Raw genomic sequence first — 14,923 nt, 5'->3', positions numbered from 1 at the left:
CGCCTACGGGTACATCCTACTTGGGCTTGCGCATGTGCCCTCTGCACGTGTCTGTGGTTGCGGCGCGCACTCATTACTATGCATGTGGCGCTGCTACGCCGATTATACACTGCACTGCCGGCGCAAGCCTTACACCGGCCTTGCGCCGAGCTTCATGAATCCCGGGGATGGACTTTTTATTTGTATAAGAATTTATTGTTAGCTCCTTTATTAGCACTTCTGAAAGCGTCTTTTATTGCTGTCTAAAGCAAAATGTATGTTTTTTCTCCAAAATCATAAACTGCAAAGCAAGAATGTTTCAGATCACCTTGAGAGAATTTGTTTTCTTTTGCCAACCATTCTGTCACTGCTTACAAAGGTGATGTAAATCACTTATTATCAAGAGTAAAATGTAGTATATTACTTGCTTATGACCTTTTTTTAAACTCTGACTCAATAAACTCAAATGTCAAGATGTTTTCCAGTGCCTCTGACAGCAGAACACTGGTGCTACAGTGGTGCACTGGTAACTTTTTTTCTTGCCACACAGCTGTTGTTCTCTAGTTCGGTTCCAGAGAGGGTTGCCTTCTATACAGTATTTATATCTTTCTTATGCTATGTAGAGGATTTTGGAAAGTTCTGGATGTTCTTCATTCCACATTGCTGCAGTCCTAACTATTGGGTAGTCCGCTGTCCAGTCGGCCCGAATACCAAAGTATATGGCTGACGTCGGTCAGGGCGCATTAGACTGACGTCAGTACGTCAGGGTACTAATGCGCATGACCGACGTCATATCCTCAGTCTTTTTTGCCGCATGGTCCGATGCAGAAGCAATTTTGCGAGTGCAGGTTGGCGTTCTGAAAGTTTCTGAAGTCAGAGTTTCAGACCGAATCAAAGTTGGCTAAGTACCCGTTGGGAATATTTTGTTTTTTCTTGCCTCAGTATTTAACCGGATGTCAGAAAAAGTGAATAACTGTATTTCTTGTGGGAAACAGATACCTCATAGGGATTACCATACTTTGTGTATACCTTGTTTAGGGCCTGAGCACGACGTTGTTGGATGCCGCTCTTGTGCTAGATTTAACAAACGCACTATTAAGAGAAGGTTAGACTGTGCCAGGTTAGTTTTTGGGAAGCGTTGTAATTATAAAATGCCGCCGGAGGCTCCGACGCCCGCTCGCCAAAAAGCGCAAGGACAAAGCAGCAAAGCCTAGAGTGGAAGAACCGACAGTCCTTGACGTCGGATCTTTAGAAGGCTCACTGGAGCCGGAGGTTTTGCCAGGTGTTTCTTTGGAGTCTCAGGGAGAGACTTTACTGTTACAGGATGTATCCTCGCAGGAAGTAGGCCAGGCTGAGGGGGCTTCTCAGGTGGCTGTTCTTCCCTCTCTTCCTAAGGTGGTTAGGGCCTCCCCTTCTGTTTCCAAGGCTTCTTTGAGAGGCAGGCCAAGTTTAACTTCAGTGGGGGTTTCTCCTAGTGCTTCAGGGTCTTTGCCTAAGAAACATATGCTTAAAATGGCAGAGGATTTGATTACTATGATTAGAGGTTCTATGCCCCCTCCTGATAAGAGGCCTAGGGTAGAACCTGAGTTTGAGAGTTTTGAACAATGTTCGGAGGCTTCTGAGTCTTCGGCTGAAGACTTGCAGGAGTATCCTCCTTATTCTGATTCTGATGTGGATGATTCTACTCCTTCAGCTTCTCCTCCTGAGGATTTTTCATTTTCAGAGACTCTGCATTCCATGAGGGAGCATTTTAAATGGGAAGGTCAAGATTTCTCTGATTCCAGGAAGAGGCTTAGGGAATTCTTGTTTTTACCCCAGCATAGGCCTTTAGCTATACCTCCTGTTCTGAATGTGGTGGAAGATGTTTTTGCAGAGGCTTCCCTCAATCCTGATTCTTTGCCTCCTGCCCCAGTTAAACCGGATAGGTACTATAGGGTGCCTGAAGCTCATAAGTATCTTTTAAGAGTCCTAGGGCAGACCCAGAAACTGTCTCTCAGGGGCCTAAAGGTGTGAAGGCCTCTGTTGTTAAAAATCCTGTTCCTCCTGATAAAGAGGCAAGGGCTTTGGATAGATGGGGAAAGAAAGTGTATACTTCTTCCACTTTAGCCATGAGGGCGTTGAATTGTCAGTTTCACATGTTAAAATATCAGAATTATCTCCTTTCACAATTGAAATCTAAGGTGGATGCTCTGGCAGAAGGTATTGAGTGTAAAGAGTTGCAGGATTTAGTTCATGTGTCTGAACAGGTGGGTAAACATTCCTTGCAATGTGGTTTTGATGCTGTGCAGGCCTCCTCGAGGGTGGCTGCCACTGGTTCTGTTCTTCGTAGGCATGCATGGTTGAGAGATCAGAATTTAGCTGAGCATGTTAAAACAAGGATTTTGGATGCTCCTTTGCAGTCTGATGTGTTGTTTGGTTCGCCTGTGGAAGCAGTCTTAAAGAAAATGGAGGACAAGGCTAAGTCTATGCAAACTGTTAAGGATTTTTGCAGGTGCAGCCTCCGAAGTTTAGTAGAAATTGGCCTACTAAGGGATGGACTTATCCTGCTTATGATTCCCAGTCTAGGGGTAGGTCTAGACGTGGTAGGGGCAGAGCTCAAGGTTCTTTTAGGCCTAGGACAGGGAGTTCTCCTGCTCAGACTTCTGGTGAGGGCAGGGGTCAGTCCTTTCGTAAGCAGACCCAATGACCTGCCTTTTCAGCTGCCAGTACATTCTCGCCTGGCAGCACCTTTGGGAGGAAGGCTGTCTCTTTTCAAAGAAAATTGGGATTTAATTACCCAAGACAGATGGGTTCTGGATATCATTCACCACGGTTACAGGTTTTATTTCCATACCATGCCTCCTTTCAAAGGCATGCCAGACATTCCTCCTCTACAAAGACAAGAGGCTCACAAGCAAATTTCTCTGTTGCTCCACATAGGGGCCATTCAGCCAGTTCCTGTGCCAGAAAGGGGCCTAGGATTTTATTCTCGCCTGTTCCTAGTACCGAAGAAGGGGAACACGTGGAGGCCAATTTTGGATCTATCTATCCTCAACACTTATCTGGACATTCCCAAGTTCAAAATGTTGACGTTACAACAGCTTTTACCTCTGCTGGGCAAGGATCACTGGATGGTAACTTTAGATCTCAAGGAAGCTTACCTTCATGTGCCTATAAGACTAAGTTGCAGGAAGTATCTGCGTTTTCGAGCTGGAAATTCTCATTATCAGTTCTCTGCATTGCCCTTTGGCTTATCCACTGCCCAGAGTATTCACAAAGGTTCTGGCTCCAGTGATAACTTACTTCAGGCTAAAAGGAATTCAAATCTATCCTTACTTGGACGACTGCCTGATTCTAGCTCAAGAAAAGAAGACCTTCTACAGCATTTGGATTATGTCATAGCAGTGCTAAGATGCCTAGGGTATTCTGTGAACGAAATAAAGTCCAGTCTAGTACCCTCTCAAGACATGTGCTTTCTGGGTGTGAGACTGAATACAGCAGCCCAGATGGCCTTTTTAACCCCGGACAAACAAAAGACTCTTTCCAGTTACTTCCATCAACTATCTCTTCAGTCCGGGCTGACTGCAAGGACAGTCCTTCAAGCCTTAGGGTTCATGGCATCTTGTATTCTGGTGCTTCCCAATGCCAAACTGCATATGAGGAAGCTGCAATGGTATCTCAAAAATGTATGGACACAGCACTGCCAGGATTTGGACACTGTCATTCAAATAATACCTTGCATTCAAAAGGAATTTCTGTGGTGGGCTCAGGAATGTCACCTAAACAAGGGACTCTCTGTGACCCGGCCAGAGGCGAGTCAGATTCTAACGACAGATGCCTCAGACATTGCTTGGGGAGCTCATCTAAATGGAAAGTGGATACAAGACAAGTGGCCTGCCAGACTACAGCATCTACATATCAACATGAAAGAGATGTTAGCAGTCCAGTTTGCATTAATGGCTTTCAAGGAGTTACTTCTTCCAGGGCAGGTGTTGATTCTAACAGACAACACAACTGTCATGTGGTACATCAACAAACAAGGGGGAACACATTCTTACCCATTGTGCAGGCAAGCAATGATTTTATGGGAGACTGCGCTCAGCTTGCAACTAACTCTTCAGGCAAGGTTTCTGCCGGAGCACAGAACTCCTTAGCAGATGTGTTAAGCAGACAAATCATGGATCCCCACGAGTGGAAACTGGATCTTCATGTATTTCAAAATTGACAGTGTCATGGGGAACTCCAGACATAGATCTGTTCGCTTCTCCACTAAACCACCAGCTGCCAAAGTTTTGCACAAAGAGGTTTCATCACACAGCTTGGAAAGTGGATGCTCTTTCTTTCAGTTGGAAAAATCTTCATGTGTATGCTTTTCCACCTCTGCCTCTTCTCCCAAAGGTGCTTCTAAAGGTCAGACAAGACAAGCCAAGGATGATTTTAATAGCTCCAGATTGGCCTCGGCAGCACTGGTACCCATTACTGAGGAGTCTGGTAAGGAAGCCTCCATGGCCTTTACCCTTGATTCCACACCTGTTGTCTCAGAGGGACGGTCACCTGCTCAATGTCAAGCTTCAATCTCTTCATCTAACAGCCTGGCATATTCTGTTTTGAAAGACAGCAGGTCTCAACTTCCTCAACAAGTTTTAAATGTGATTATGGAAGCCAGAAGACCTAGTACAAGGAAAGTGTACGCAGAAAAATGGAAGAGATTTTTATTTTGGAGTGCAGCAAACAATTTGGAGATTTCTGAGCCTAATTTGAGTGTGGCTCTTCAATATCTTACTGAGTTATTGGACAAAGGTTTGTCTTTCTCTTCCATTAAGATTCATGCTGCAGCAATTTCAGCTCACTATGATTGTGACCCACCATTGTTTTCGCATCCTTTGTTCAAGCAATTTCTTAGAGGGCAAAGAATATAAGACCCCCACGTAGAGCTCCTACTCCTGCTTGGGATCTCAATTTTGTGTTGGAGAAACTTACTCTACAACCTTTGAGCCTCGGCTACTGCTGAATTGAAATATTTGTCATGGAAGACTGCTTTTTGTTGGCCATTACTTCTGCAAGAAGGGTTTCTGAGTTGCAGGCCCTTATGGCGGTAGAGCCTTTTTGATTTTCCATAAGGATAGGGTATCATTACGCACTAATCCTTCCTTTATGCCTAAGGTGGTTTCTAGTGTGGCTTTAAACCAAACTATTCATTTGCCTACTTTTTATGCAGATCCCCAAAATAAAGGGGAAAAGATTTTGCACTCTTTAGATGTACACAGGCAATTGCGTTATTATTTGAGCAGGACTAAGGATTTTAGGCAGTCTCAGCAGTTGTTTGTTTCTTTTGCTTTGGGTTCGCAGGGCAAGCCTGTGTCAAAACAAACTATTTCTAGGTGGATTGGGTTTTGCATTGCATTTTGTTATTCCCATCATGGCAAGGAGATTCCAGCTGGAATTAGGCCTCATTCCACTAGGGCTACTGCCACTTCTACAGCATTTCTAAGGGGGGTGACCACTAAGGATATTTTGGAGGCAGCTACTTGGAGTTCAGTGCATACTTTCTCTAAGCATTATCACCTTCCTCTCTACTCTAAGTCTAGGGCTGGTTTTGCCACAGCTATTTTGCAAGGCATGTTGTCAGTTCCTGCTTCCTTATGATTTGCCAGCCTCCCTTACCTCTGCTTTGGGATTCTACCCAATAGTTAGGACTGCAGCAATGTGGAATGAAGAACATAGTACAGTTTTGTACCTACCATAAATGTAGATGTTCGAGGATCCACATTGCTGCAGTCCAATTTACCCTCCCTCCTTCCCCTCTGTGTTTAAGGGTGGTTGTGTAGGTGAGATTATATTCTGGTAATTTTGTATATATTGTACATATTTTTGGTGCAGGTATTTTTGGAATTTTTGGTTTTGGCCTTAGCTTTTCAGGGTCTTCTGACATCTGGGGCAAGAAAAGACTGAGGATATGACGTCGGTCATGCGCATTAGTACCCTGACGTACTGACGTCAGTCTAATGCGCCCTGACCGACGTCAGCCATATACTTTGGTATTCGGGCCGACTGGACAGCGGACTACCCAATAGTTAGGACTGCAGCAATGTGGATCCTCGAACATCTACATTTATGGTAGGTACAAAACTGTACTTTTACTTCCACTTCTCAAGGACATACTGTGAGTGAAATGATGAGTCTACAAACTGCCAGTAGGCATTTGCATGATGAGTGTGTGTGTGTGTGTGTGTGTGTGTGTGTGTGTGTGTGTGTGTGTGTGTGTGTGTGTGTGTGTGTGTGTGTGTGTGTGTGTGTGTGTGTGTGTGTGTGTGTGTGTGTGTGTGTGTGTGTGTGTGTGTGGTGCACGTGCCCTACAATAGACTGGTGTCTTATCTGTGAATACTTTCTGTGCCTTGTGCCAATTTTATGCTGGGATAGTTCCCAACTACCTCTAAACCCTTAAATCGATAAAGGGAGCAATACAAGAATAAAATAAAATACAAAAATGATGCATCTTACTCCCTGTAAACATTTTTGATGACACATCTTTAAGCACTAATGCTGTAGTACAGCTCCTATATAACTTAACATTCAGTACTGACAAATGTTTGCTCTCTTTTGTCTAAGATGATTTGGTTATTGTACTGAAATACATACTTTTTCTGCAGTGGTGGTGCTGCGGTAGCGTTGTCGCCTCACAGTAAGATGCTGTCCAGTTTGATTCTCAATTAGAGCGTCTTCTGCATGGAGACATGCATGAATGGGTGTACCTTCATTGAAGGTTGTGCGTCAGGCTGGCAACTCGGCACATAAAAATCCACTGCCAATCATTAGTGGACCGGAGTTCTGCTGTGGCGACCCCTAACCAGGAAAAAGCCAAAAGACACAACAACAACTGAAATGCATAATTTTATGAATTTTGAAGCCAGTCAGTCTATTCTGGAGCTTTTCTTTGGGAACCTGTGCTGTAAATGGAACCTACACTGATAGGTGTTGAAACAAAGAAACCATAGATAAACAAATGAAGATACAGCATAGTTTTACAGTACTCTGTTATACAGACAGTGCAATCAAAATGCACTATGTATATGAGGCACCCAGCAGACTGCCATTACATGCCAGTATATTAATTATGTGAATAAGCTAAAAAGGAGATTTATAGGATGGTTTAGCCTGATTTACTTGAGCTGTGTTAGCTTGTTTTGCTATTTGCTCAAGAATGTTGGCTTACAATGCTGTTTCTTGCTACTTATGGCTGCACAAGTTGTAAAATATTTAGTTTAAATTCTCTTCCAAGATCGACAGGTAGGGAAGAAAGAGAGAGCCTTGTTTTCGTGATTTAACAATTGCATCATTCTTTCTCCAAGCTGGATCCACCCTGGACTGAGAATATATAAGTAGGAGGGAGTGGAGGTAAAGCTCTCTACATGGGGGTGGGAGAAAGGCTTGCCTTTATGCAAAAGTACTTATTTTACATTTGTAAATATTTTCATAAATTAATATTCTCTTTGTGTATGTATGTTTATAGCTTATACGCATTCAAGGTAACACATTTCATGCAGAAAGGTATGACCTGTTGTGTTTACATGTCGTGCACCTGAGTGTAATGTACTAAACACCCATGGAATACATAGTGAAACGCTTAAGAAAAAAGTAGAAAAAAATGAAGCTGAAAAAAATTTCATGGAGAAAAGGTAGAGAGAGTGGCAGAGACAGAAGCAGCAGTTAGCAAAGGGAATTAAGGCAGTGGGCTGTTGAAAAGCTGCTTCCCTTAGGCCCAGGATTTGGATCCTTCAGCCTTCCTTTGCCTCCTGTGTGCCTTGACCAAACAGTGCTTTGGGTCTATTGGGCTATGCTCAGTGATCTAGTGAACTGCATGTTTAGTAACTAATAACCTGTAAGGTAGAAGAAAGACTCCCGAAGTACAAAGGGAGCAAAAGTAAAAAAAAAATTGCATCCAGGAGGAGGAAAACAAAACATGGTACTATATGAGTCCTAAAAGATGTATTAAATGAATTTATATTCATTTTTCATTTTTTAGTAGGATATAGATTTACAAAGGCTGTACTCTTGCAGTAAATGATGCTCAAAAGTATATGGCGATGTGGGAATTTATATGGTGGTCAGCAAGACTTCCTAGATAAAAGCTTTATGAGAACACACACACACACACACACACACACACACACACACACACACACACACACACACACACACACACACACACACACACACACGCACACGCACACACGCACACACACACACACACACACACACACACACACACACACACACACACACACACACACACAGTCTCCCAGACATTACTACCTACACTTACAGAGTGAAAAAAAACATTGAGTGTTATTTCAGAAAATGTACAAATATTGACTGATTAGTGCACTGATATAAATCAGTGGACAATTCATTTATACACCTTAATAGTAAATATAGCAATAAACAGCAATAGTGGATAATGTTAATTTCTTACTGTGTCTACCATTCACTTTTATTGGTCATGTATGAGCAAAGGATGTATCCAGCACATTCAGAGTATACATCTCAGTATTTTTACAGCAATTATCTCTTGAAAAGTTTATGACTCATAGTGCACAGAACATCTGGAACTGCATAAAATTATTATGATCATAGAGCTATAAGAATATGATTTGAGGTGTGTCCTCTGCAATGTCCTTTCTGTGATTGAAGGAATGAACAACTGAAAATGAAATATTCATTCCTTAATTCTGTATGAGGCACAATTTGAATATATGTATGCATCTTTAGCATACTATGCAATAGTATGAGGTTTGAGCACAAAATAGATTTCTAGCTATACCTTTGTGTCTAAGCACACTAACTTAATGATAGGTATCATATGCTCAGTTTCAAAATCAATATATCTTCATAGTATTTGCACAAAGCAGATTACTTTAAAATGTGAATACTTAATTGCATTTTTTTATTTTAAATAAACTTTCATTTAATTACTATATCATGCTAGGGATGCTGCCTCTGCAAAGACATTCTGTGAACACCAGGAATGTCCTTCTAACTGGAAAGATGCAAACTCTGAGAACTGCTGTATTCACCATGCAAACATTCACTCTTGTCCAATGGCTTTTATGGTAAGTGCAGTGTTTCTTCACACTAACTCTGATGCGCAGGTCTTGTACTTCAATAGAAACAGGTATAGATTGTTCACTACTGGTGCCTCATTTACCTTCAAATGAGCCAATATTGTTATTACAGAAAATTACCATTAAATTAAAACTCAGTTATGCAAAATTACTTTTTTAAAGAAACCTGTATATTGCTGTTTCATCTTTTTCACTATGCAGAAAAAAACAATCCCCAGTGGAATGATTATGCACTAGTATAAGCACACAAAATCCATGCAAATATATTTTCTGTATTGTTAATTCAGTAGCTTGTCAGCATTGTCAGTCACAATAAATCCAGAAGATACCACCTGCACTGATTATATTCTCATTACTTGGACACAGACGTAAAGTGATTGTGAGACAAGTAAGTATGCAAAGGAAGAGGATAGGCTTTCTGACATGCAAAGGTCTCACTAATTGTGCTTCTTGATAAAAAGCTAGGCGTACTGTCAAACTCACATTGGATAATAAAGAGTTGAGGGATTGCTCCTGTATATTAACATTTTATTTTTAATACAGAAAAGCAAAGTTCAGAAACATGATATGCATTGTTGAGAATCAGTGTGCAGAAAAACGCATGCAGAATGTCACTTCCACTCTTACTTGCAGTTCCGCACTAGGGTTACAGTGTTGTTAGCACACAGTAATCATGTAACTTGTATGCAACACATACACAATGAGCAACACAGAATGATTAACACTGTTAACGTAGGGCAACACTACATACTGAGGATGTCGATTAAATGTGTTACATTACAGTCACAGAACTCAGTCGGCAGGAGTATTTACAGTGCTGCAGTGGAAGCAGAGCTTCTGATACTCTCCCAGGCAGCCCTTCAGCACACAAGCATATAAAGACATTTATTGTTCTCATTTTTGTTTTTATTTCTCCAAGTCTTTTGGGTTTCTAATACCATGACGAGAATAGACCCCATTCCTAAGAGAGTACGATTAAAGATCATGAAATTAGTATTGTTTCACTCTTTGATGTCAGACAGAAGTGCTGTTCGCAGCACCTGCAATGTGCCCAGTATTGATTCCTTCGGCAATTCCCAAGTTACATGTATCAGTAACATATCAAAGTGTGATTGTAAATTCTGGGTATCCTTCTTCCACATTGCCCTCATTTCTGCCTGCAAATCCTGGTATTTTATGACTTTGTGTCTCTCTATACATAAGACACTGTAATCACTGGCTGTAACAGTTTCAGTCATCAATGCTACTTTTGTCTTCTTTTCATTGACTAATATATCTGATTTACTTGCAGCTAATTTTGGAACTTTTAATAATGTGTGATCTCATGTGATACAAACTTCAACGTTTTCTATAATGCTTTGTGGCTCCTGTTTCCAATGTTTTTCAGCTACTTCAGTATTATAATGTTTGCAAAATCCCCAGTGCAACAGTCTTGGCACATTATTATGCCTTTCAGTATACAGTCCTTCTGCCATTAGTGTATCACACTCAACAACAAGATGTGCGACTGTTTCCAGTTCTGTTTTACAGAACCTACATTTGTCTTTCTCCCACATGTTCAATAGACTTTGTAAACCAACGTGTATATAGTCCACTATCTTGGACTGCCAATATTAACCTTTCGTCTTTTAGTTTAAATTCACCTCTCCTTAAAAATGCCTGCATTTGATCCTGATCTACACGAGGTTGTTCCAAGAGGTTTTGTACTTGCAACTCTATATATCCATTTTCCACATTTCTTGCCTTCTCATCTTAACCTTCATCTTATATGCTTTCTTTTGTTTTTTTTTTTTGGCAAATCCATTTGCTGTCTAATTTGGGTCTATATCAGCTTATCAAAAGCTGGTAAGAGTGAACACTCTTTGATCGACCCCTAAACGTCGAACAACCTAAATAGCAAAGACACGGAACAGCAATTTTTTTCCCAGGGAAAAAAAAACGCTGGGCCATTGTCGGGAGTTTGCCATTTCCTCCACTGTCGTGTGATGTTGGAGTTGGTGTATTTAAGTAGGGGGGTATGGGCCTCCCACGTTATGTGTTTTCATTTGTTGTTTTTTTTTTTTTTTTTTTTGGTGGAACTGTTCCATGTCTTCGCTATTTAGGTTGTTCATTTAGGGGTTGATCAAAGAGCATTTGCTCTTATCAGCTTTTGATAAGCTGATAAAGACCCGTCTAATTTTTATCTACTTCTGATTTGATTCCATTCCCACTTGACACTGATATGCTTCTGCTAAACTAAGCAGGGAAGTCATCTTAAACTTACTGTCCTCATGTTTTAAAACTTTCACTACGTCTGGGTCTTCTGAGGTCAGAAAATATGCATTCAGTCCTACAATTTCAGATCTATATTTTCATTTATTTTATTTCACATTTGATTACTGGGAAAATCTTACTGGACAAAAATCCTTTTTTAGTGGTGGTCCGGGGAGAAAAGCTACACATTTAACATGTAACGATGATTATAATTACAAATGCAAAGTTTACATATACACGACTTGACATTTGTGTTAAACATATAACACTGGATAAAAATACATTCATGTAAATATTCTTATTAATGGCATTCTTGCATGGTCTACTACAAGAAAGGACAGAATTATTATGAAGAAATCTATCAAGAAAATGAGTGACTTATAGAATGTAAACCAGGCATTATTTAATAATCGGTGGGTGAACAATTTTCGTGGATATACTACATTGACTGGTAGCCTGTAGTAGGAGGAGATACAGTAGCGTATAAATATTGAAACATAATTGCAACTTAAAGAGAATCATTTTACTACAGTCCTTGAATACACACTTTAGATTGTAATAAGAATGGGTAGAAGTATGTTGAAAGAGCGTTTAGAGTAAATAGGACAATGCACTGGAATTTTTTTCTTATCCAGGATTTGTACAGGCGTATAGCCATGTATTGGTAAAGTGAGGCTTAAGAGCTATTTGGAAGCAAGATGAATTGGTAATAGATGTTATTTCTGATAGTAAGCTATCACAGATTTTAATTGTGTAATTCAAGAAAAGGGAGTTGCCTGATTTATTCTTAGCTTTGGTAACATTTAACAGGGATTTGCTACCCAAGTGAAGTATTTTTTTGTTAGAGTAAGGAGTTAATAAGTTTTAAAGTTCAGGTTGGTGCAGGATCCTATGTGCCAAGCACAGCTGGTGATAGTTGAGGGAGTTCTAGTGAATTCGATTGTTTGAGGGCAGTGCAATTATGTGTCCTAGAGCTAGTGTCAGTAGCAATTTTGTTATAGGAGGATTCTAATTTGTCTGATTTCCTAAGGTTTGTAAGAATTGTCAATGCATAGAAAAGAATTGAGATAAGATGTGTTCTATCTATAGTGTTTTTTGTGTTATTAGTGAATTTTTTTTTTATTTTTATAAAGTGTACCTAGTTTTTTGTGTACTTTCTTAATGGGTTGGGCAATATGAATCTCAAATTTCAACCTACTGTCAATTTCTGCACCTAAAAGGTTTGTGTGTTGTACACGAGAGAGATGTTGGTGCTATTTAGTGATGAAATGCTGAAAAGGGGGGGGGTAGTGTTTCTACTGGGTAGAAAAGCATAAGCTTGGTTTTGTTGGGGCTCAAAATAAATTGAGAATTAGTTATCCAAGCTTCTATTGCTGTGAAAGATTGTTGAGTTATTGATTGTAGATGGTGTAGAGAGGAAGCTACAAATATCAATGTAGAATCATTGGTGTACTGTACAAGAGATGCATGAAGGGTTGCTGTATGGAGATTGTTAGTAAAGAGAGTAAATAAGAGGGGGCCAAGGGTAGAACCAATGTTCTATGTTGAAATCACCCAAGATTATTGTCTCTTGGACAGTGCTTTGGAGGACCAATTCAAAATGTTTTCTAGTGTGGAGATGTTCTGACTTGGGGGAATGTCGGATCCTGAAATATTTATATGCTTTTTAGCATTAAGTTTTAGTTGTGCAAAAATGATTTCTGCATTATCAAAATTTGGAGTGTTAAGTTCTATGGCTTCAAGAATGAGGTTATTTTAAATAGAATAGCTATTCCTCCACCCCTTTTGGCCATTTGGTCTTGTCTTAGTATATTATATCCTGAGGGTAGAATTTTGTTGCTGGATATATCGGGTTTTAGCCAAGTTTCTGTGATTAGAGTAATAACTGGGGGACATATGGAAAGAACTGCATTTAATTCATGGATTTTCATGGCTTTTCGTTGTAATACTGATGTTAATGTTTAATATTAAGAGGGATGATGATTTCATAGGGAAATTTGGTATGTGGTAGGCTTGTTTGCAAGGTTGGAAGGGGATACTGTCTAGACTACTGCTGGGGCCAGGATTAGGGTGAATATCACTGATGAGAATAAGTTTAGATTCAATGTCTAATGTGGTTCTAATCATTTTGACTGTGTATTTGTGGTATTTTAGGGAGATGTGGGGGTGTTTTGGTATGGGATTATAGTAAAGTTGAGTGGTTGAGTTGGTGAAATGTTACAGATGTGGGGGGATATAATAATTATTTTATGCCAAACTTTGTGCAGGTAATGACTTGAAGTGGAATGGGAGTGGTTTGAATTATTTAGAAAGCTTTGGTAAGAAGTTAAATGTAGTGGTTATTGATAAGGCCAGTAAGGCAAGGCTATATAATGCTATCATTGTGAGGTGGTGATTCATTAGTAGGATAGCTTGGTGAAGCAGGTACAATTGATGTTAAAATTAGTATCAAGTAAGCTAGCCTTGAATTAGAACTTGAATATAATTGATTTGATAACCTACTTTATCATAGGTGGGTATGCTTAGTAAAATGAGAAGCACAGTAGTTTGGTTGAAGTGTAGAACTTGTTTCACTGGATAATGTTAGATTGTGGGTGTGGTTAGTTTCAAATAAATATAGGCGTCATAGCTCTCAGTCATCCCAAATTAACCGGGAATACCTGTTTTTAAGCTGAAATCAGTTTACTTTCCTGAGTGCCTGATTTGGGTGCAACTACACCCAAGATTTACGGTAAAGCAAGCTCTGTTTTGGCTGTAGATGTTTCAGTCAATCAGGGTGTTGCTTTACTATGCCTGTTTTGCATGCAGCTGGCCGGCTTCACATCCTGAGTTGTATGGAAGCGGCTGCAGCTGACTTGGTGTGGTTCAACTGCTCAATCAGGTCCACTTAGTCTGTATATCAAAGCAGCATCGGCATCAGCATGGCGGAGCTAATGGTTGAATTGGAGAAGTCGAAGAGGTCACAGCATTCATCACTGGATCATCTGGAGAGCCGAGGGACATCATTATTGTTGATTGAGCTGAGGGAGAGACTGTAGGAAGTGGACTGAGTCATGGCTGTGGATATGAACTTGAGAATGAGTTTGTTTTGGCAGTTTTTTGAGCCCCAGCTGGTGTGGGCGTAGTGAGTCAATTATTCCCAGGAGGTCTGAGTGGAGGTAAATAGTGATGTGTTGTGATCGAGAATTTTTTTTTTTCAGGTAAGTAAGTTCTAAGTGCAGGCTAGAGCCACGTTATGTGCTGGGCAAGGGTTTAGACTGGGGCTGGGGGCATACCTCTCAACTGTACATAATTTTCTCAGCATGTCCTGATTTTTGCTATTCTGTGTTTCATAAAACCGTGGTTTTCTGACAAAGTAATGGCACATTATTATAATTTGAAGTTAGAAAATAAAGACAGACATTTGTGTTCAGACTTCATACTTTTCAGAAAATTCATGCTACTTTAAAACCTGTTATTCTAGCAACTATCCCAGTTTGTAAGAACAATATTTGCTGCTAATGTGCTGGGCAAGGGTTTTGGGGCTGGGGGCATAGCCGGCCTTAGGCATAGGCCAACTAGGTGGCAGCCTAGGGCACCGCTGTAGCAGG

General features: G+C 40.4%; 1 protein-coding gene across 1 annotated transcript in view; it reads left to right on the top strand.

Annotated features, from left to right (window-relative positions):
* The window catches only part of LOC122792777 (atrial natriuretic peptide receptor 1-like), a 1,260,614-nt gene that overhangs the window by 192,467 nt on the left and 1,053,224 nt on the right, over positions 1 to 14,923 (top strand). The window contains exon 5 of the mRNA XM_044060347.1: positions 8,945 to 9,068. Within this exon, the coding sequence (XP_043916282.1) occupies positions 8,945 to 9,068 (124 nt within the window). The remainder of the gene's footprint in view (positions 1 to 8,944; positions 9,069 to 14,923) is intronic.

The sequence above is a fragment of the Protopterus annectens genome, chromosome 2.part0 (genome assembly GCF_019279795.1).
Source record: "Protopterus annectens isolate FY-2018-M chromosome 2.part0, PAN1.0, whole genome shotgun sequence".
In the NCBI taxonomy this organism is placed as follows: Eukaryota; Metazoa; Chordata; order Ceratodontiformes; family Protopteridae; genus Protopterus; species Protopterus annectens.
The sequence above is the reverse complement of the archived record's forward strand: the minus strand, read 5'-3'. Positions and strand labels throughout refer to the sequence as shown.